At 41.3% G+C, this 22,297-nt stretch overlaps 1 protein-coding gene across 2 annotated transcripts in view; it reads right to left on the bottom strand.

The window, feature by feature from the left end:
• DNAJC1 (DnaJ heat shock protein family (Hsp40) member C1) overlaps nucleotides 1–22,297 on the bottom strand; it is a 112,108-nt gene that overhangs the window by 12,120 nt on the left and 77,691 nt on the right. For both annotated transcript variants that reach the window (XM_061587136.1, XM_061587137.1), the window contains exon 9: nucleotides 8,534–8,653. In XM_061587136.1, coding sequence (XP_061443120.1) covers nucleotides 8,534–8,653 — 120 coding nt within the window. The remainder of the gene's footprint in view (nucleotides 1–8,533; nucleotides 8,654–22,297) is intronic.

A 22,297-nucleotide genomic window follows, 5' to 3' on the forward strand; every position in this document is an offset into this window, starting at 1 on the left:
TGTGGAGGCAGGCATGGGGTGCTGGTACAGGTAACCAGGTCAGCTAGCAGGAACTCTGCTTAAAGAGAACTGAAGGCAGCTTCCCTTTCATAATCTAAGCGCTTGACAAAAACAAATCTAATTAATACCACAAGCCCAAACTAGGAAAAGTAATTTAATAAATGCTGCATTATCTTTTCACTTACAAATAAAAATGTGATCTCATTATACTGATTGGTTTGAGAGGATTTTTGTTTTTGGTCTGGTTTTGTTTTGAAGAGAGAACTGAAATGGCTTAGATATTAAACCATCATTTCAAATGTTTGGATTCTTAAGACTATTTCTCACAATCAAACTGACACGATGAGTTGTGAGTTGAGTAGATCTCAGCAGAACTTAGGAGGTCCTGATAAAGGGGTTAAATGATTATTTCCACCCCACAGTCATACTTACCATGGCACTGCAAAACTACTAAAAAGCATAATCTTATTACTGACAATTAGGCAGGATGCCATTTTTAAAATACATATAAATTGACAGGTGGGTTAGGAAAGCAAGACAAGGGGAAAGAGAGCACCTTAAATGAACAAAAGAAAAAGAACAGGCTCCAGCACTCACAGATGAAAAATTCTTTATTATTCTCAATGTGTTTCAGAGTAAAACACTCTTTCAGGAGCTTGAACAACTGGTTGAGTTCTTAAAATTAAAATATTTTAACCAACTCAAAAAAATTAACCAATCTAACCAAGTCAAAAACTAGCTTGAAAAAGTGGCAGAGGAAATAATTTCTCTCTCCACATCTACGCTGAACCTGTGCAATGAATCAGGAAAGGTTCAGGGGGGAAAATTCTTCATACAATAATTAACTTGTGGAATTCACTTCTATAGAACAAGATTTTTCCTATAGTATTCAGACACAAGACTTCTCCTACCAACCCCTCCACCTACAGTAGGAGATGGTACAGTCCAGAAGAGTTTTATTATGATATATGCTATTTATAGACTGGCCCTGCGATACTTGACAGTGAAGAAGGGCCGAAGCTCAGTAGCAGAGCATCTGCTTTGAATGCAAAAGGTCCCTGGTTCAATCCCTGGTATCTCCAGGTAGGACTGGGAGATATTCCCAGTCTCAAACCATGAAGAGCTGCTGCTAGTCAGGACAGCTAGATGCTAATGGTCTGACTTGGTGTATGGCAGCTTCCTATCTTCCCACAGCTTAAAAAGGGTTTTTTTAAAAAAATGTTAAAATCATTAGCATGTAGGATTTAGCTGTCATGCCCAAAAGACAGCCATGACTGCCAAATGACAGCTAAATGAGCTTCCATACTTCCTCAGACCAAGCTGTTGCCTGGCAGGTGCCAACTTCTAGCAAGAGAAGACTGCTTCCGTCATGGGCTGAGCAAGATGTAGTGGGCTCAGCTCCGCTGCTGTGCCTCAGGGGCTTTTTGTGGGAGCTGCTGAATGTTATGACAGATTGCCTGAGAAACCCTGGTTCCATACAGACGCCATGTGACTTCTCTTCCTGTACTAGATTTGAGTGCGATTTTGTGGATCTTTGGTAAAGCTGCTTGGAGAGCCTCTCAGGGCTATCAAATAGGATAGCAGTTATTTCAAAGAAATAAAATTAAATATTCAGGTGCAGTAGATCACTGATTACCAGCGGCTGTAGAGATAAACACTTTAGGGGGATGTCTATTACCATTATGATCTGCCTAGAAGCTTCCCAAAGTCATCAGGCTGGCCACTGATGGGAGAAAAAAATACCTGAATTCAATGAACTCTGGTTCTGATGCAGTAAGGCAGTTCTTATGTTCTTATAACAGTTCTCATACGTAAGTTAGATAAAAAAGTATAGGTGTTTTTGTATTGTAAGGATGGGCTGTAGCTCAGTTGTAGAGCACATGCTTTGCATGCAAAAGATTCAGTCCCCAGCATCTCCAGGTAGACCTGGAAGAGATCCCTCTCTGAAAATCTGTCAGTCAGTGTTGGTAATACTGTACTAGATGGACCAAAGGTCTGACTTGCTATAAGGCAGTTCTCAATGTTCCCGTATATTACACTTCAAAATACACAGGCACACCCCAGCCACCCAATTTGTATTATCCCTGGAAAGAAAGGGTGAACTCTGACTATGTGCTTACCTGTCTGCCACAAGGCTAGCTGCTTTGGACACATCTGACAGCTGCTCCTTGAAAATCTAGATTGTATCATGGACTATCTTTGATGCGCACATGGCCAACGAGTGCATAAATGCAGGACTAGACTAGCGCAGTCATTTGTCTAAAGGATCTTCAGAGAGAATTAAGCCATTCTAACCAGTTTGTGTTCCAACAAGCAATGCTTTCAGAGTCCATGAGACACTAAAATAAGTTGTGTCATTTAAGTGTAATTTTTAAACTTAGCTTGCTTAGTGGCATAAAACTGCCGGACAGACTACAAGGCTGAGCATGGACTACATGGAGGGAGGGAAGCAAGGACTGCACCGCTATCTTGAAGCTTTTCCTCTGGGGAGAGAGAAAAATCCTAATCTGTTCTACTTGCTGATGGAATTCAGCCATTATGACATACACTTTCTGGTCAGAAACTTAACAGTCACCCTCACAAGGCTGCGGTAGTCTACCTTTCTTTATCTGTTGGAGCCTCTCTATGGCATACTTTTAGCATGGCGGCATCTACCCTGAGAAACTCCCTCCCAGTACATATCGGACAGGAACTATCTCTATTGTCTTAACATCTATTGAAAACGTTCCTTTTTCAACAAGCCTTTTAAGTGAAGAACTTTATCCCAATCTGTCTTGGATTCAAAACTGTTTTACATATAACAGTGTATTTAATTGTTTTTACATATGATAGTGTTTTAGTTGTTTTTACTAATTGTGTTTTTATATATGAAATTGTGTAATTGTTTTTATTGCTGATGCTTTTATTGTGAAATTGCTTCAAGATATTTTATGGGAGGTAATTCCTAAATGGAATAAAATAAAAAACACTTCTCACTATTAGTGGGCAGGGGTGGCAAACATGTTGCACGACTGTTTCCACTTCAGACTGTAGGCAGGACCTCCCAGAGTTGAATCTTCTTCCACTGAGAAAACTAGCATGTTATGGAGAAAGCTAGGCTACAACTCTTCTCCCTGATACGCTAGCTCTCTAGGTTCAGGATTGTATCACTGTTTGCTTCTCTCTCTTTTTTCATGGTTGGGGCATTCAATCACACTGGAGTGGTACAGTCAAGAAACAAATTTACCTCCTCATCTGCTGTTTATGAGAATTAGGCCAATATCTCAGTATATAGTGAGAGAGACCTTCTAAAACGGGCCTGGGAACGTACCTCCCAGCCAATGTCAACTCTTTCTTGACATTGTCCAGGAAGAAACCTTATCTCTACACATCCCCTTCCCTCTGTGCTCCCATTCTCTAGTCCCTTTTTTGATCCTATTGCTCTGTGTGCTTCTAGCCAACAGGAGCATCTCAGGACTGGCACAAAATGTCCCATCTGCCCTTGGGACAAGAAAGGAACACCCAAGATCCAGAGCCCATGCAAGATATGGCCAAGAAAGGCACCTGTGAAACAAAAATAGGGAGGGGATAATAAAGGTGCCTTCACATCCCCGTTGAATTCCTCTCAGGCAGATCTCAAGAAGATGTGACATTCCTGGTAGTTCCCTCTTTGGGGGAAGGGAGGAATTCAAGTCCCAAATGCAATATTGTCTTTGTGGGTCTGTAGCAAAAGAAGCAGGAACCCAAATTATTCTCATTTTGGTAACATCCATGCAAATCTTTAGATGATCCAAAGAGCACATAGCAAAAAGCTTTCAGGACAAAAGAATTATTTTGTTTGACAACAGCAGAAGTTAACAAGTGAAATCACACAAGAATTCAAGTATGAATATCTAAAAAGGCACCTTTCCCACCCTTAAACTCCTGTCCCCATCTATATGGGTTTAGCTAGGAATGCTCTTGGAGAAGTGAGATGCAAGTTTAACTAACAGCCACAGTCTGACAGCTGACAAAAGCCAGAAATGCTCCCTTTAAATCATTTCATTCTATGACCAGCAGCTCACTCAGACACACACATGTAACTCCTATGTCAACATTTCAAAAAATCAGAACAAAAATGGTTAACAAAATTTTTAAGATGACCAAGACTCCCACCTCAATTCTTCTGCTCATAATAATGCAAAAAGGGGGATATATTTACCAGTGTTGCGTAATTTTGCTTTAAAAAGACTCAGACTAGAGGCACAAAGTCTTCTTTGTGCATGAAAAGCATTTTCACCAACGTACAGGGTACTTGCTGACTTTCCCTTCAAGGGGAAGCATATCTTGGTTCATCAAACGCTGCTCAGAAAGGTCTCCCAACCTTCAGGGGTGGCTTTCCAGGGGGTTGCCACCAGTGATGTGCAGTGGAATTTTTGTCTGTTAGAAAATTTTCTAAGGTAGGCACTTTCCCATTTTTTTAGGAATGTATTGTTTCATAAAATTAAATTGGAAACATTAATGAATGAACATAATGAAAGTCAAATTGAGCAACTTATCAAAATTTAAAAATTTTAATTCACTTTTTCCTAGCTGCCTATCCTTAGGAAGCACATCTCTTTATATGTACAGCTCTTTGGGCATGCTTAAATCTGTATGTTAAACAGTTTCCAGCACCTTCCTGTTTTTCTTAAAATCTAAATAATGCAAAGGAAGTAAAAGTGTTAAGTCTTGAAATATTTACAAGCATTTCAATAAAAATTTCAAAGTAAAACTTTATTTTTTTTTAAAATGCAACATTTAAATTACACCAAGGACAATTTATTGAATTTTCATCATAATCAAGTGTTTGAAGTCTAACTCTTTTGGTTTTTGAGGGGGAAAAGCTATTCAGATATTTATATAGCATGTAAAATTAACATGGCATATTTTGTTTACTTTTGTTGGCTAAATACAAGTCAAAGAAGCATGCTAAATTAAATCACCACAGACTTAAGGCAGCTGGAAATTTCCCAATTCAAAATTTTCCAGAAAATCCACATCACTGGCTGCAACTGGAAGGGAGAGCCTGTATAAGTGCTCTATGTGCACAGCAGATGTACAGCACTACGGATCACAAGCTTTGGTTGGCTGGTTGCATTTTATAACTTTTTGTTATATTTACGTTCCACCTTGCTTTCATTATGGAACTAAAGGCAGCATATACAGTGCCTTGCAAAAGTAATCAGACCCCTGAGCAATGTTCTCTTATTACGGAATTACAAACAGTACATTGTAATTTCGTTCTGTATATTTTATTTTGAAACACTGAAACTCAAAATCAATTATTGTAAGGTGACATTGATTTTATGGTGGGAAATGTTTGTAAGAAACATAAAAAACTGAAACATGTTGCTTGCATAAGTATTCAACCCTCACACATTAACATTTGGTAAAACCACCTTTCACTGCAATAACAGCTTTAAGTCTTCTGGTACCATATTTGCACACAGTGTTGGAGGGATTCTGGCCCATTCTTCTTGGCAGATTCGCTCCAGGTCTTTCAGGTTGGTTGGACGTCGCTTGGGGACTGCAATTTTCAGAGCGCATTACAGATTCTCAATGGGATTGAGATCAGGACTTTGACTGGGCCACTGTAGGACATTCACCTTTTTGTTCTTGAGCCACTCCAATGCTGCTTTGGCCTTGTGCTTGGGATCATTGTCCTGCTGAAAAGTGGATTTCCTCCCAAGCGTCAGTTTTTTAGTGGACTGAAGCAGGTTCTCTTACAGAATTTCCCTGTCTTTTGCTCCATCCATTCCTCTGTCAATTTTAATAAGATGCCCAGTCCCTGCTGATGAGAAGCACCCCAACAGCATGATGCTGCCACCACCATACTTCACTGTAGGGATGGTGTGCCCCGAGGCATGGGCAGTGTTAGGTTTGCGCCACACATAGCACTTTGAATTTTGGCCAAAAAGCTCTATCTTGGTCTCATCTGACCACAAAACCTTTTCCCACATGGCAGCTGGGGTATTCTCATGCTTTCTGGCAAACTCCAGGTGTGCTTTCAGATGGTACTTTTTGAGCAACAGCTTCTTTCTTGCCACCCTCCCATACAGGCCAGTGTTATGCAGAGCTCTTGATATGGTTGACTGGTGCACCATTACTCCACTCCCAGCCACTGAACACTGTAGCTCCTTCACAGTGATTGTTGGCCTCTCTGTGGCTTCTCTCACAAGTCTCCTTGTTTGAGCACTGAGTTTTGAGGAACAGCCTTTTCTTGGCAGTGCCTGGGTAGTGTGAGGCAGCTTCCACTTCCTGATTATTGATCCAACTGTGCTCACTGGGATATCCAAACACTTGGATATTAGTTTGTACCCTTTTCCTAATCTATGCATTTGTATTACATTACCTCTCACTTCTGTTGAATGCTCTTTGGTCTTCATTTTCCTTCAGATCCACAGCCTGACCAATGACCCTTTAACAATGGGGGTTTTATCCTGACAATATGACAACAACTTTAATGGGTCACAGATGCAGGCGAATGGTAAGGCACAGGGGTTGAATACTTATGCAAGCAATGTGTTTTAGGGTTTTTTTGTTTCTTACAAACATTTCCCATCATAACACCAGTGTCACCCTACAATAATTGATTTTGACTTTCAGTGTTTCAAAATAAAATATCATACAGAACAAAATTACAATGTAACATTTGTAATTCAGTAATATGAGGGCATTTCTCAGGGATCTGATTACTTTTGCAAAGCACTGAAATGGTTCCCACACCATCCCCCATTCAGGTACTGAGCAGACTTGCTTAATTCCACTGGCCTCATGTGCCTTCCAACCATATCCCAGGGCTGGTTTGTCTCTTTGTTCAAAATAATTTGAACTTCCTGTCCAAAGATATGTGGAATATGCAGAACCCCAAAATTAACTTGCAAATAAAAATACTGAGCAGTGGGTTGGGCTAGATGGCCTTATAGGCCCCTTTCTGTACTATTCTATGATTCTATGAAATAAGCAGTTGTGCTATATACACAAGAATGCTCTCTGCTTTTACCTTGGAAACGGCAGATACACATTTATTTAGAAACAAAATTTATGGAGAACTACTTCTGCTCATTTTTAAACTTGTCAGTTTTTCTTCTGTTTTAAAATGAGCAGAAGTTACACAGTGGGATTGCAATAATGCAAGCAAGGGTTTGATTAAATTAATTCAAACACTCTGAACTGAATAACCCACTTTAGGTTCTTTTCTAACCAGGACAACCTTTTGCTAGCCTGCATCTGATCCTGTGACAAGGTTCACCATAAACCCAGGATTGCCCATCAGTAGCTTTGGACAAGATGTTACATACCTATTGAGGAGCAAAATCCCAGTATGAGCGTGGGTGGCAATGGACTAATCTATTTATATTGCCAGTCAAGGTGCAGACTATGATAACAAAGGGGGGGGGGAGAGCCAGGCAGAAATAAACACAACTAGGGGGTTGTGTGTGAATCACCTATTAGTGGAAAAGAAAAGGGAGGCATGAGCTATCACTCCTTGGATACAATCCACTACCATGCTGCACCACTAGCTTGAGTGTACAATCCCTGACCAGCAATGTCAGATCTGGATGAACGTCACAGGTAACAGTCTTCTCCCCACAGACTGCAGTCAGGGTTTCGGGCATTGCCAACAAAGAAGTCTGTGCTACAACATCAAATGCTCAAGGCTCTTGTCATCGCAAATTATATTATTCTTGTTTTAAAAGTGAGTTTTCTCCACTCCAGATATACTATCATTCTTTCCTTCTGCTCTGAAGAGGTACCTCCTTCAAAAACATACTCCCTGGTGGGACAGTGATCAATGTAACACAAAGTGGGTATGGGGGGGAGCTTCTCTCACAGGAATGGGGTGATGTCCTTAATGCCCAGATGTGTCCAAATATCCATGGACAAGGTTTTACTTAATTTTCATGCAATCCTCTGATGCCTTTGACCTCGGGGCACCTGACAAAATTCAGTTTCTTCTCTCTCAGGGCAGGGTTCAAGAACCACAACTCCTTAAGTCCAGTTTTCAAAGAAACAGTGACTGGTTACCCCTATAAGGGAGCAAATTAGTCATTTTACACATCACCCTATTCTACATTAGGGTGTAGGTCCATTATTTTATGGGGAGAGGGGATCCCAAGTTTAATTAATGGATACCACCTGTCTAAACACTATTAGCTGATCAGTATTGGTGGTGGGGGTTGGCCTAACTAGAAATATTATCTTTACTTACGTCTCACAAATGTTCTCTTCCAGCTAAGAGGGTTTACTACAAAGACTAAAACTGGCATTGTTTTTCTGTTATCAGGTTACAGTAGCTTGAGTCTCTAAGCACCAGAATCCCTATATAGCTGATCAGTTACAGCTGTTAATTGTGGAGCAGGGGGACCAGCTGACATCTGCTTCTTGCTTAGTTAGTTAATGGTTCACTTCCAGGTCCTAAAAGGATTGTAGCCTCTCTCAAAAGACAACGTTGGACCCCATCTATGTCTGACTTCTACGCTGCCAATCTTGTTCTGGTTTGTCCGAACAATGCAAATTTGAGTGAACTCACATCTGCCACTGATCGACCCAACTCGTGAGCAATCTTTTCCCATCGACCAGGCGTTCCCCCTGGGAACTTGACCATACTTCTTGTCAGTTGGCTAAGGTCCTCTTCCGTCCATTCCAGTGCCTGTAAAACATTTGAAGAAAATACATTACACTAGGAGGGTTGTTTGCTGGCCAAAAAAAAAGAAAAAAGCACAAGACTTATGCAAAGAAATCACATAAAGGATATTAACTACCAGCACAATGTGTTTATAACCTCTGTCTTGTTGCATGACATAATGGGAGATCCAATTTGCTATAAACAGACATATATTACATTAGATATGCACATATAACTGGCAGGTCAAGTTTATCTGTTTACAGTAATTTGGACAGAGGGAGCACACATGCACACACCAATTCTACAAAACTCAACATGTTAAGCAATAGAACATTCCAGTGCCACATGCTTTAAGGTATAAACGTTACTAAACAATGCATGAAATCCTTTCCCCGAGGGAACTGAATTTAGGAAAGACCCAGGATTTAATACTACAAATCAGCTGAGTTTTATCTCAGAAAGGAAAGGAATAATGGAAGCAATGTTTAATCTGTTAGAAATACCTGGACTGAAGAGTTCCTGAGCATGGCACACACCTGACGGGATGGAGTAGCTATTTCCAGAGAAGCCAATACATGACACACACACCCCTCACTGCAAACACAAACTCCAATTTCTGCTTTTTACGGCAAATCAAAACCAAAGACCCCACAAAGCAAAAGAGCAGCGATTCTGTATAGAGAGCCCTTAGCATTCACATGTAAGCAGCTGTTTCCAGCTTCCCCTTTCTCTCATCAGAAAAGCCATCTGCACCAGGCTTCCTCTGCACTGGCATGGGTAGTAAGCAACAGCTTCCCATTTTTATTTATTTCTAAAAAGAGCCCTTTATGACAAATACCTCCCCTAATCACCATTTCCGATAATGAACAGGCAGGCATCAAGCAGTTTGCATTACAGAGCCATCAGCACAGAACAACAGTCAGAGGTGAATGACCCCAGAGACCATCTCCACAGCTACGGCAAGGCTTCTGCCTGACACTAATCCTGCCTGTCATTCTCCCACTGTGCTCCAACCACACTGACGTCCGCCTGCTCCACCACAAGCTTAAACGGGGCCCTTCCTGACTTTTTACTGTCTCCCCCAATCAATGGCTCAAGCGTGCTCTTTTCACAATGTCCAAATGGCAGCTTCACTCATAATCAGTGTGCCTTGCCCCTGTTTAAAGGGCTTCCCAAAGGCTCTGCCATTTGCATTCATTTGCAAAGCAAACTACTTTTATTCACTTTGTCCTGCTATCAAGAATGCTCCCTGAAGCAGATAAATTGGCATAAATATACAGCCTGCTGCTTAAGAGACAGTAAATAATAGCCAATAGTGGGAAGGATTTTATCAATCATCCCCGTTTGTGTCTGTGTGTGCCGCTCTTCATCAAATTCTGAAAATCATATCTGCATGTCTTTTTGTACAACCAGAATAATTCAGTACAGGCTGCAGGGTGCATGTCTAGGTGGGGACACACACATCCGTACGTACATATATTTCAATAAGGACATGCTTTTTTCTGGAGAGGAAGAAAACACGCATGCACACACACATGTGCAAGAGTGGTGCAGCAAGTAAGTGCCAGTGCTTTAGCTCAAGAAAGGGGAGAGAATGGATTTCCAGTGGTAGTAATAAAGCCTTCCACAATAAATGATTAAGTTGCACCATGCTCCCCTGTAAAGAAGCACTTATAGATATTTAATGTAAAATGGATTACCCAAAGTATTATAGTATCACATGCTATTGGCTAGGATCCAAAAATTCCTTTCACTTGTGTGCAGCGGCTTATTGTGTGCCTGGTGGGCTTCTGAATATCCCACTGCTTCAAGTAGCAATTTGCACTGATACCAGAACAGATTTGTGAAGCTGCTATAAGGTTTGGATGTCAGAAAAGGAGACACTGAAATTCTTGAGCTAGGCATGTGGTTCTTTGGATCTTGACCCATACCACTACCTGGGGAGAATGGTTTACAGAAAGTATGTTAAGGGCTTGTTGCTATTCAATGTTTCTTCAAATGGAGATCTGCATTTCTATGCAAGCCTTATGAAAGTCTGCATAAAATTAAAAGAATGTGGGCAACTGTTTTTCCATTAATAACTTTCAATATGGCTCTTGTACTACTTACCACATATCCAAAATTAGGTCTAATAAAGTGAAAGTCTGCAAAGCTTTTAAACAATTTGAAATTGGAGGAAGGGAAAAGGAACAGAATAGGAAATAGAAGTATTCCACAAATTCTCTTTCACATATACAAAATTTAATGCGACAGCAACACCTGCTTTTCAGTCTAGTTTCCTAATACTAATAAATAAATATCCATCATTACTTAAAACTAACTGCATTCAAAAGAGCACATGGAATGAAGCATTCCCCATTTTGGATTCTTGGTACACATACTGATCAAACAAGAATTTTTGGTTTTGTTAGATTTGTCTTTCCAAGTCAAAACTAGGCATAGTTATTCATTACACTGGTTTTTAGTATGAAGAGAGACAAGCACATCCACACAGTTAAAAATAAAGTCTGGTGGTACTATCAAAGGCTAGCATCCAAGGTCCAGATGAGAGTAGTGTAGTGGCAAATTCAGAAGTGCAGGATCCCTTCATGTTAGTCACAGCCACACCCTTCCCCCCTTTTTTGCTGTTGGTTTGAGATTGAGATCCTTGTTAATGCCCACAACAACAGACATCCCTAGGAACCGATAAGCATAAAAAGGGAGAGTTAGCTGCTAAGAAGAGCCTTCTCAGTGGTAGAATCAACTCCTTTCACTCTTGTTGGCTCCAATCAGCACGAAAGGACAAGGAAGCATGTTAGAAGACTCTTCTCAGTGGCTAACACACTCCCCTTTCATGCTGATTGGCTCATAGGACGCTGGAAACATAGGGACCCTACTGGGACCCTGGTCCCCCCCCAAATAAGGGGTCTAAGATCCCCCGATACCCCAGACAACTACACCCCTGCCAGATGAATGTCTGAAGAGCGATAGGGAACCAGTGGCTCTCCAGACACGACAACTGCCATCAGCCCTAGGCACCATGGCCAATGGTCAGGGAAGATGGGAGCTGCAGCCCATCATCATCTGGAAGGTCACAGGTTCCCCATCTCTGCCTAAAGTACTTCTCCATATATTTTGGAACACCACCTATTTTTCCACCCAGCTGTTGAATATCGCAGTGTGTAAGTTGCTGCTTCAGAGGGTCCCCTGATCTACAGAGGGGGGTTGTATCCAACTACTCAGAGCAGAGCCATGAAGGGCCATAGCATCTGCCTTGCATGCGGAAGGGCCAATGTCAATCCCTGCCATCTCCAGGTAGGGCTGGGAGAGAACCTCACCTGAAATCCTGGAGAGCCACTGCCAGTCGGTATAGGCAGCACAGAGCTAGATGGACCAACGGTCTGACTCAGTGTAAGGCAGCTTTCCATGAAATTAGTGGACCTATGTTAATCACATCCATTATTGTCCATGGGTCTCAATAGTGCCATTGTGGGATACAACCCCAGGAGTAAATTTTTGGGTATATGAGAGGGCACTGTAAGGAGAGTCCTCCACCCACCCTTCCAAAAAAAAGCCCTGTGCACAATAACAGCCTTATGGGCTGTGCCCACGACATTTTAGATAAAAGTCATTCTCTGCCATAACGTTCGGCTTATGACCTTGGGCAGTTCAATCCCTCCCCTCCCAATGTTTCTCAAAGGATTGTGGAGAAGAAGAGATAAAATGAAGGAGAGAGACTGCAACTTTTCCCATACCCTTTAGATGCAGTGAGACAGACTTCTAAATAAAATACACACATACCCAAAACATTAAACTTCCTCAGTTGCTTCCTTACAAACATGAATTCCTTTACTATCTGGAAGATATAGTGCCCAGGCCTAACGTATCTATTATTTCTGAGCCCTAGAGGCTATAAACCAATATTGATACCGATACCACAAAGACTGCTGCTTCAACTATGAGTTTCTGTGTTTCCAAGAGAAAAGTTTCTACCATACCTTCAAAACTTCCCCAAAAGTTTGCATCTCTAGTTAAGTGAAATCACTTCCATTTATGCCAACATAGCTAAACAGACTTCCAGCTAGTCAGTCAGTTTACGTGCGCTGTGAATGAATTAGGCCACAAGATCATATATTAACCAGGAGGGGGGGATTAAAAACACATGTTAAAGCACCAACCTCTGTGGTAGAAGGGAACGTGTTTATCAGAATGCCATTACAAATGTAAGTAAAGCCTTTCTAGAAACAATTTAGTTATGACTGCAGTGACATAACAAATGTCCACAACTCCTATAATAGGAGTATAGGGAAGAGCCATAGCTCAGTGGCAGAGCATCTGCTGTGAAGGCAGGTTCAATCCCCGCCATCTCCAGGTACAGCTGAGAGAGCTGCTGCCAGTCAGCTTAGACAATACTGAACCAAGGATAGATAGACTAATGGTCTGACTCATAACTACGGTAGCTTCCTACGTTGCTAGGAGTAACAGTGAAGCACCTTTAAAAGAATCTATAGAAATCATTCTCAAGTGAGCCACTGAACTTTGCATATTTGAATGTGGGTGTATCTTTACATTCCAACAACAATCTGTATGTTATTCTAACCATTTATTATCCAAAAATATTCAGGTTCTTGAAATAAAAAAATAAGGATGTTTATCATTTATTTTATAATTTTAAAAATTAGCCCTCCACAATCCTGAAAGAGCCTTTTATTTTGGTGCTTTTTTTTTAAAGGCTTGCTGAATTCATAGCTTCACAATAGTTAGCCCCCTATGACTCAATTGCGATAAGCAGCTAGAAGAGTGGAACACTGTGAATTTATTCTCCTTGCACTACTCCAGAGCCAGTGTCAGATGAAGGATTATGTAAGCATAATCCTCCACCACTTAAAACCATGTTTGTCCAATATTACTGAAACACCGGGCCAAAACTCATCTCTACAGTAAATAGAAGATGCCACATGGTGAGGAGACAGCTGTTGTGTCCACACAAGCATTCAGATTTTACATCAGAAGGACAGTGCTTTGGGATTAGGTCTTCACATTGAACACAATACAATAAAAAAGGAGGGGGGCCAACGAAGGCATAAGACTCTTTTTAACACAAAAATTAAGAACAGATTAGTTTCAGTGTCATAAATATTCATTTCATCTGGCCAAATAATATTTTAAAGAAATATACTGCATAACATTTTCCTACGAAAGATCAGCTTTTATTAGTTAACTGTTATTGTTATAAGGCAAGGTAAAAATAATTTAAATATCATACACAAACTTTTAAAAATATTCTAAGAAAACAGCAAATATATTTTAAAATGTCATATGCTACCTCTTACAACCTTTCTTTGCCAGTGCGTTACAACACAACCTGTAGGTAATTACAATAAGGCTGTATTTTAATAAATACAAAAAAGTGTGTTTTATGTTTCTTTAAACATTGTTCCTATGGTAGTAATTTAAATTTTTAAAAATTAATTACACTAATTGTTTTCACAGAAATTATACTGCCAAAGCAGCTTATGTGCTTTAAAGTCAAACATCGAACAATTTAAAAATAATATCACATAATTAATAGCAAATAATTTAAAAAGGACAGCAGGAGATAAAACAATCGAAAAGTAGTTAGGCAGTTATTTTTAATTCATCAAACACCTGCCTAAACAAAAAGCTTTTAAGGCAGCTATGGAAAGGCAGTAAGGGCACAGCCAGAAATCCTGGGGCAGGAAGTGCCCCAACTCAGATATGACCACAGTGAATGCTCTCCCCAACATTTCCACCATATGTACCTCAAATAAAGGTGGAACACACAAAAAATAGCCTCTCCAGTAGATATCAGATTAGGCAGGATCATGCTGGAGGAGGTCCTATAAGTACTCTGGTCCCATTGTGATGGAGGCTACAAGCTTCACCCAGGAGAGTGGGAATCTACTGCCAGCACTTCTTCCTGCTGCCAGCAGCAGGCAAAACCTCAAAATTAGGCATTTCAAGAAAATGGGAAGACTAGTATTGGTGGTGTTTGACCCACTGGATCCAAAGCTCCACATATCACATTCTTGGACCCTCCGCTAAACCAGCCTAGAGCTAGCACAGCAAAAAGGAACAACTGCTCCATGCCTTCCATGAGCAGGCAGGCCTTGGGATGTGGCAGTGGATCTGCTGCTCTGCTCCTCCCCAGCACCACTTAAGATTGCTCTGCCTCTCCCGCCCCCCACCCAGACCTCCTGTGGCCAATTTAAAGAGTCAGGATAGACAAGGCTCAAGTGCACAGGTTGTCAGCTTCACCACTTCTAAGGATTCTGTCTCAGATCTTGCAAACTGGAAAGTATGCATTCTGGGAGATGCTGTAGAGGTACCTGGGGCTGGAGAAATGTGTCTTATTTCTGGTTTGTGTGACTTTTGTATATGTTCACCCAAAATTCTGTTTCCACAATATTCCAGAACTGTTTTTTAAATTGCACCAAAACTCATTCATTCATTCATATTTGATATATATATATAAAGCTATTTTAAAATATATTGTTCATACTTTTTTTAGTGCTCCAGTACATTCAGGAGCAGAAAACCTGACGGGCAACTTAGTTCCTGTTCACATATTAGTCCAGCAGGTGCAAATAAAATTGGTTTGTTGCAGAATTCACAAAGACTAAAATCCTCAAGCATCCCTACAAGTAAGTCTACTTCTTGCATAGTCAAGCTCAGAACAGATGCAAGCAATTTTATTTGCAAAGTGGCTCACAAATTGGTCACAGCAATTGAGGGCTCCTCCATTATAACACAGTTTCCAGAATGCAAAATCCTCCACAACACTTGAAAAAGCTCTGCTGGACCACTCTGTGCAGATGCAAAGTTATCAGAAAGTGAGGTCTCCTTGCTGCCATCACTGTCCAGGAATACGCCCTGAAATGAACTCTGGCGCACGTTCAGTTGGTATTCATTTTCAGCAGTTCTCTAGCCTCTTTCCTTGCCATTTCATCCAAGTTGGCTAGAAAACCAGGGAATAGATTGGATTCTTAACAGTGGAACAAGGTATTCAGGACAAATTGCATCAGCTAGCAGGGCCATTTTCCCATGGGGGAAATGTTAATAAGTCATTTCTAAACCAGAAATAATGTGAGGTCTTTTTTTTAAAGCCTTTTTGTGAAAAACTGGCCCAGTTTTAAGATTTTTGCAAACTAATTACTGAAACTAGGGGAACAATCCAGCCAAAGTTAAACTTATTTACATTCCATTTACATTAATGCTTAAAATGTCCTCCTTTATATTAATGCTTAAAATGTCTTCCCTCTACTGGAGGAAAAATTGTTTAATTTTACCTCAGATGTGGAGAAGCTTTGGCCCTCTAGATGTTGCTGAACTGCAACTCCCATGAGCCCCAGTAAGCATGGCCAATGCCAGGGATGTTGGTTTCTGTAGTTTAGCAACAGCTGAAGAGCCAATGGTTCCCCACAACTGTTTTAGCAGAACCATGTTTTCCAACAACCTTTGCCAACCTGATGCCCTCCAGCTGTTTTGGACTACAACTCCATTACCTCCAGCCAGGGTCTAGCTTAAATTTAGTATAGTTTAGGCTCTAGATTGTGGTATTATACTTGCCAATTGTTTTTTATCTCTCCACTACAGCATTCCCCAACCTGGTGCCCTCCAGATATTTATGAATACTGTGTCAACTGGGGCTGATTGGAGTTGTAGTTCAAGGCAGCCAGAGAACACAAAGGCTTATCTACAATTACTTTGTCTGCTAGCACACCATCAGATTATGGTCACATAAGACAGGTGTGTGGAACCTTTGGACATCCAGATGTTGCTGAAGTACAACTCCTATAATCCCTGGCCATTGGCCATGCTTCTTGGGACTGATGGGTGTTGTAGTTCAGCAATAACTGGAGGACTGAAGGTTCCCCACACCTCACATAAGATACTATTCCTCAACATTCTAACTGTTGAACACAGGTGGCCCCACACGGAATGTTTTCAATCAGCAGGAGTTGAATATTTGTTCAACTGGATGCAAAAGCTCACACCAAGCTCCAGGACAAGAGTGCCCACAGAGGGATAAAGAGGGCAAAAATCAGGGTTCTAGAAAGCTGAAAGCTGTGTGGGCACTAAGATTATGGAGCCAAAAAAGTGATGAAAATAACCTTAGCACAAGGCTTAGAGACAAGGACTGTGTGCTACTGATGAGAACGGTGCCAAGAATATGTGATGAGGGCTCAATTTCAAATATGGTCACTGGTCTGATTGAATTTGTGTGCATCTACCTGCTACACATGCCATGGCCATATCTAGGCTGGACTGCTGCAAGGCACTCTAGATGGGCCCACTTCTGAAAAGTGTTTGGAATCTTTAGCTGGTACAAAATGCCCTCCAACATTACACAGTATTCACTTGCTTATGAGACTGTTTCCATACTCAGCTTCATGTATTGTTTGCCATTCAATGGCATGGGAACCAGGGTAACTCTTCTCTCTTCTCATCCACCCCCACGATCCTGCCTATGAGGAGTCTACTCCAACAACAAAAAAGGGTTGGTCAGCATACAAAACAGGGCCATCTCAGTTGTAACACCCAGGAACATAGGAAGCTGCCTTATACCGAGTCAGACCCATTGGTCCACTATCTCAGTATTGTCCACACTGACTGGCAGCAGCTCTCTCAGATTTCAGACAGGGATCTCTCCCAGCCCTACCTGGAGATGGCAGGGATGGACATTGGCCCTTCTGCATACAAGACAGATGCTATGGCCCTTCATGGGTCTACTCTGAGTAGTGGGATACAAGCAGCTCTCAAAGATTCCAGACAGGGGCCTCCCAGCCCTACCTGGAGATGGCAGGGACTGAACTTGGGGACTTTTTGCATGCAAAGCAGTTGCTCTACCACTGAGCTACAGCCCTTCCCTGGACACGGAACTCTTTGCGTCGGGAGGGTTGTTCACCTCCTTCCCTGTTGATGTTTAGACACCTGGAAGATGTGATTGCAGCTTAGAAAATCATGTAATCTTGTGTCTTTTTGCTATCTGTGACAGTACTTCGTTCTGCTGCCGATATGGCACTGATATGGTTTTAATTTACTGTCATTTTACTTATGCTTTAAAAACTTTTGGTGTTAGCTCCCCGGGGTGTGTGTGTCCCAGAATGTAATTGGTTTAATAAAACGTACATTATGTATACTCCAATACCTGGAGGATCCAAGACTAAGTAAAAGAAGAGGTCCAAAGTTTATACAAAACTCAAAAAAGTCTGACTATATTTTAATAACATCTCTCATGAAAGCGAGCTGCTGAATTCCACTTTGCTACCGTTTTAAAACCATCCATGCTGCTAACAGATGGAGTGAGGATTTTTTTTAACATTGTAGACAGAGTTATAAAATTTAAGGGGCAGAATGAATAGGAGACCAAAGAGGGAAGGAAGCTGAGACTTATAATTTGTATTTTGAAAAGAATTGTTTAAATGTTTTTAATACACTAGAAATATGTATTACAGGGAGGGCTACTGCATGCATACTTCTAACACAGGAGAAGAGGATCAAAGGATGCAGAATGGTACAGGGATTAACAATGTTGCCAAAACAGGACAGACACCTGGATTCTGTCTTGGTGTTTAACCTTGGAAAAAACAGACATCCTTGTGCCTGTGCCTCCCATTTAAACAGAGATAATAAAGCCCACTTCACAATGGCATTATGAGAAGGCTTGCTTGACAGGATGACCACCAACAACAATTCAAGAGAGGCCTCCCAGGCAGGGGGTGGAACCAGACCAAGGCATCGCTTATGTCTGCTGTTAAGCATGCCCTCAGGGGCAATTAGCCAGAAGCTGTGTGTTCAGATGAAAACAGCAGCCTTGGAACAAGTTGCTTTGGGGCAGACTTCCCCTATACTTTGGGGGGGGGGAAGCTTGGCCTTGGACCCAGTTCTCCAGAGTCAAATGATGATTTCTCTAAATACAGAACACAGGCAAAACCAAATAATAAGGATTCTGCGAAGTTCTACAAAGCAAGTAGCCGATAACATTAGCAGATGTCTCAGAAGACATTTGAAAGCCAACAATAAAGGAGTACCACTGCCATATTTTTATATTAACATTTTTACAGTAGACTACTAAAGGATAATTCCAGCAGTGCAACAGAAAATCAAGGTGAGCCCCCCGATAGAACTACTGGCATAGAATTGAAACTAACTCATCGTGCTTTTCTGCCATCTAATGCTCTCAAGAGTTAGTCTGAGTACACTAGGAGAGGTGTGTACGTGTCATCAATGAACCAAACAGGCACAGAAACTGATAGCAGGACGCAGAATCAAAATGCTGAGGTTTAGCTTTCATTTAAACAGTGGGGGACAAAACAGTAATCCTTTAGACTCTTTTCCTGGTCATATTTGGGTGTTAACGATATTTGGGTGTTATACAGCTTGGGACCAGGATACCTGAAAGACTGTCTTACCCCTTATATACCCAGTCGATCACTGTGCTCTGCAGGTGAGGGCCTCCTGCAGATACCATCTTTTCAGGAGATTCGTTCTGCACAACATAGGAAACGGACCTTTAGTGTGGCAGCACCTACCCTGCGGAATTCCCTCCCCTTGAATATTAGGCAGGCGCCATCTCTGCTATCTTTTTGGTACCTTTTGAAGACTTTCTTCTTTCAACAAGCCTTTTAAGTTGATATCTTTCCCAGTCTGCGTCTGTGTTAGAATTGCTTGTTAATGTTTTTTAATAATGTTTTTAACCCTTTTAAAAAGATTTTAAAGCCTTTTTTTAAATGTTTTTAACGTTTTGTTTGAATGTATTTTAAGATCTGTTTTTATGATGCTTTAAAGTGTTTTTAGCGTTTCTGTTTGCTGCCCTGGGCTCCCGCTGGGAGGAAGGGTGGGATATAAATCAAATAATAAATAAATAAATAAATAAATAAATAAAACGAGAGGGGATTGATTTGGAACCCACTTCAGAAAGTAGGTCACCTCGGTTCAGAGCTGTAGATTGACATTGCGTTTTAGTTCAGATTCAAGGCAGAACCTCTCACATTGTTTCATTTCCAAAGCTTCAGATGTGTTCCCCAGTGACTATAATGGATAAAGCAACAACTGACTAAAGCCTTTTATTTTGTGACCGAATATGGATTCCATGTACAGGGATAGGAGCCCATTCTGAAAGAAAAGAGGCTGTCATATTTCAGGCAAATAGGTGCACAGGGTTTTGTGCTAGGTGCATTGATTTGGGGTGCGTGAACAGGTCCCATTGCCTCTGCTGCTGCTACCAGCAATTGCCTTGCAGGTAAGCTGAGCTTTGACATGTTCCTATTTCATCCCTAATGCAAACTGTCCACTGCAACAGTGTGTCTGTCTGCATGTGCATGTGTGCAAGAGAGAATCACACAAAGAACACAGATAGGCATAACTAATACCATGTACTCACACAAAGACCTACACTCACCACAAACTCAATCAAATGCTACAAGGGACAGAATGGGAAATAGACATAATACTCAAGACCACAATGTAACAGTAAGAGGAAATGTAGGATGCAAGGACTGGGATAAGGGAAGATCACATAAGCAACACACAATCATCAACTCTTTTAAGTGCTGCTGCTCTTAAGACTGTCAACTAGCAAAGAGCAGCGAAAAAACTGAAGGAGTTTCTGATACATTGCTTTAACGTCCCTCTCCAAAGCACTAAGATTGGAGAACCCTGGTGAAGTCATTTCCCCGATTTGAACTCAAAGCTGTCAGACACAAAACTATACCCCAGTTCCTCCCCACCATTTTTACTGTTATGGAGCTTGCACGAGGTTAAAAAAATTCATCCTGTTCAGCTTACAAACAGCCTCTTGAAGGCTAACCCTCTGAAGCAGGTCCAAGAATCTGGCACCAGTCCACTTGGGATGGGGCCTCTTCAGATCAGTCACCTTGGTTCAGAGGTGATCCAGACACCTCCAAGGTACCCCACTTCAATTTGCAATTCATGCTTCATCCAGAGAAGATGGCACACCCATATTAAGAAAGAACTACAAACAACAGCAGCAGATCTGAGTCTTCAAACCCAAGTTGTTGCCCAGTGCCTATTAACCCTGGGGTGAAGGGATTTCAAGCAGGATATAGCCTTCCTCCGACCATTTGTCTACCTAGGAGAAAAGTGACTGGAAAGAAGCTGTATGTACTGGGGATGAGAAGACAAAAGGGCTCAGCACTCTCTTCATTCTACTGCTTTTCTGCTAAAAATCAGCCCAACTATCCTTTTTTATTTGTTTTTGGGGGGGCAGTAACAGGAGTCTGCTGTGATTGCATGAGGTTATGTCCTTAGTCTTGAACACTGAATCAAGCGACCTAGTACCATTTTACACATTCTGTGGTGTCACAAAGTATACAGCGAGCTGCACGTAATCATGGTTCCTTAGCAAGTGTACCTGTATGAATCGTGCACGTGTTTGGTATTTTCAGTGAACATCTTTTAGGTGTATACTAAAACAACTTAGATCTCTCTACCTAGTCCTTTTCTTGCTCCTCACAGTTCACACCTGGTCCTGCAATCATTTATTAGGCAACATGGATCAAAGGCTACACTCAGCAACCACTGCTGGATTCTGCTACAGTATCTTTCACTGTCACAGATGTTATACCAAGAAGGAAGAAAAAGAGTACAGTTTAGCCATTGGAGGCTGACCCATTAGGACAAATGGGGCACTGCTGCACCAACCCTCTGTCTGGCTACAGCCAGCCCCCACTTGCTTGGCTTCTTACTTGAAACCAGTCCAGGCAGTGGCACTGCCTGTCAACCTTCTCCTCAGACTAAGTGTTGGCTCTGCAGAACTCAGCAGGCAGACCGGCAATTGGGGACAAAGCAAGAATTAGTTGACTCCACCCAGCATTGGCTCTGGTCCCACCTACTTTAGGGCTCTTTGCCTTCCACCCTACCAGTTCCAATGGCCACCAGCGGATTTAGCAAGCATTTTTATAAATTTGTAAATACTAGAACAAAATTGGGTAATACACTAGGATCTGCATGCAAACCAATCTCTTATTATTTTCTTTTAAAGGAACAGAGGAAAGAGTCAAATACTATGAATCCCAAACAAATAAGTGATGAATGACTGCAGCATAAAGAGCTCGTGCAGCTCTAGTGAGATGCAGAATTATTGCTCTGTCACTCAAACTACTTTCCACCTACCACCTATAACTGTATCCCAATCTAACCAGACAGCCTAAAATGTCTGTGACACTGTGGGGTAATTTAGTTATGTTTGATCTAGACGAACAATAAATATGACTGATATGAATAGTTTCTATGAAAAAATCTGCTTCTTTTAATCTATTAAAGCAGGCACTGCAGTCACATTTTTTACTTTGAGGCTATTATTAATTAGGCCAATTAAGTACATATCAATTCTGACATTCCTGTCTCCTGAGTATCATCACCAGGTCTCAAGACAGAACATAATTAAGATGCTTATTTCTGAGCCATGCTGCTTCTGAATACTTTATAATGTTGGCCAGATTAATTTATAGTAGTTGTTTTCAATTATGTAGAATAAACCGATTACAGCATTTTCATCAATGGCAACTGTTTATAATGTTGATGATCGTTGTCCTTGTAACATTGTCCAGTCTATACGGTATCTACAATTATATTTGCACTGGCCCAATATTATATGCCTGCTTTATTTAGTCCTGACTCATTCCCAATATTTGCTGTAGTCTT

The sequence above is a fragment of the Rhineura floridana genome, chromosome 10, assembly GCF_030035675.1.
Source record: "Rhineura floridana isolate rRhiFlo1 chromosome 10, rRhiFlo1.hap2, whole genome shotgun sequence".
Classification (NCBI taxonomy): Eukaryota; Metazoa; Chordata; class Lepidosauria; order Squamata; family Rhineuridae; genus Rhineura; species Rhineura floridana.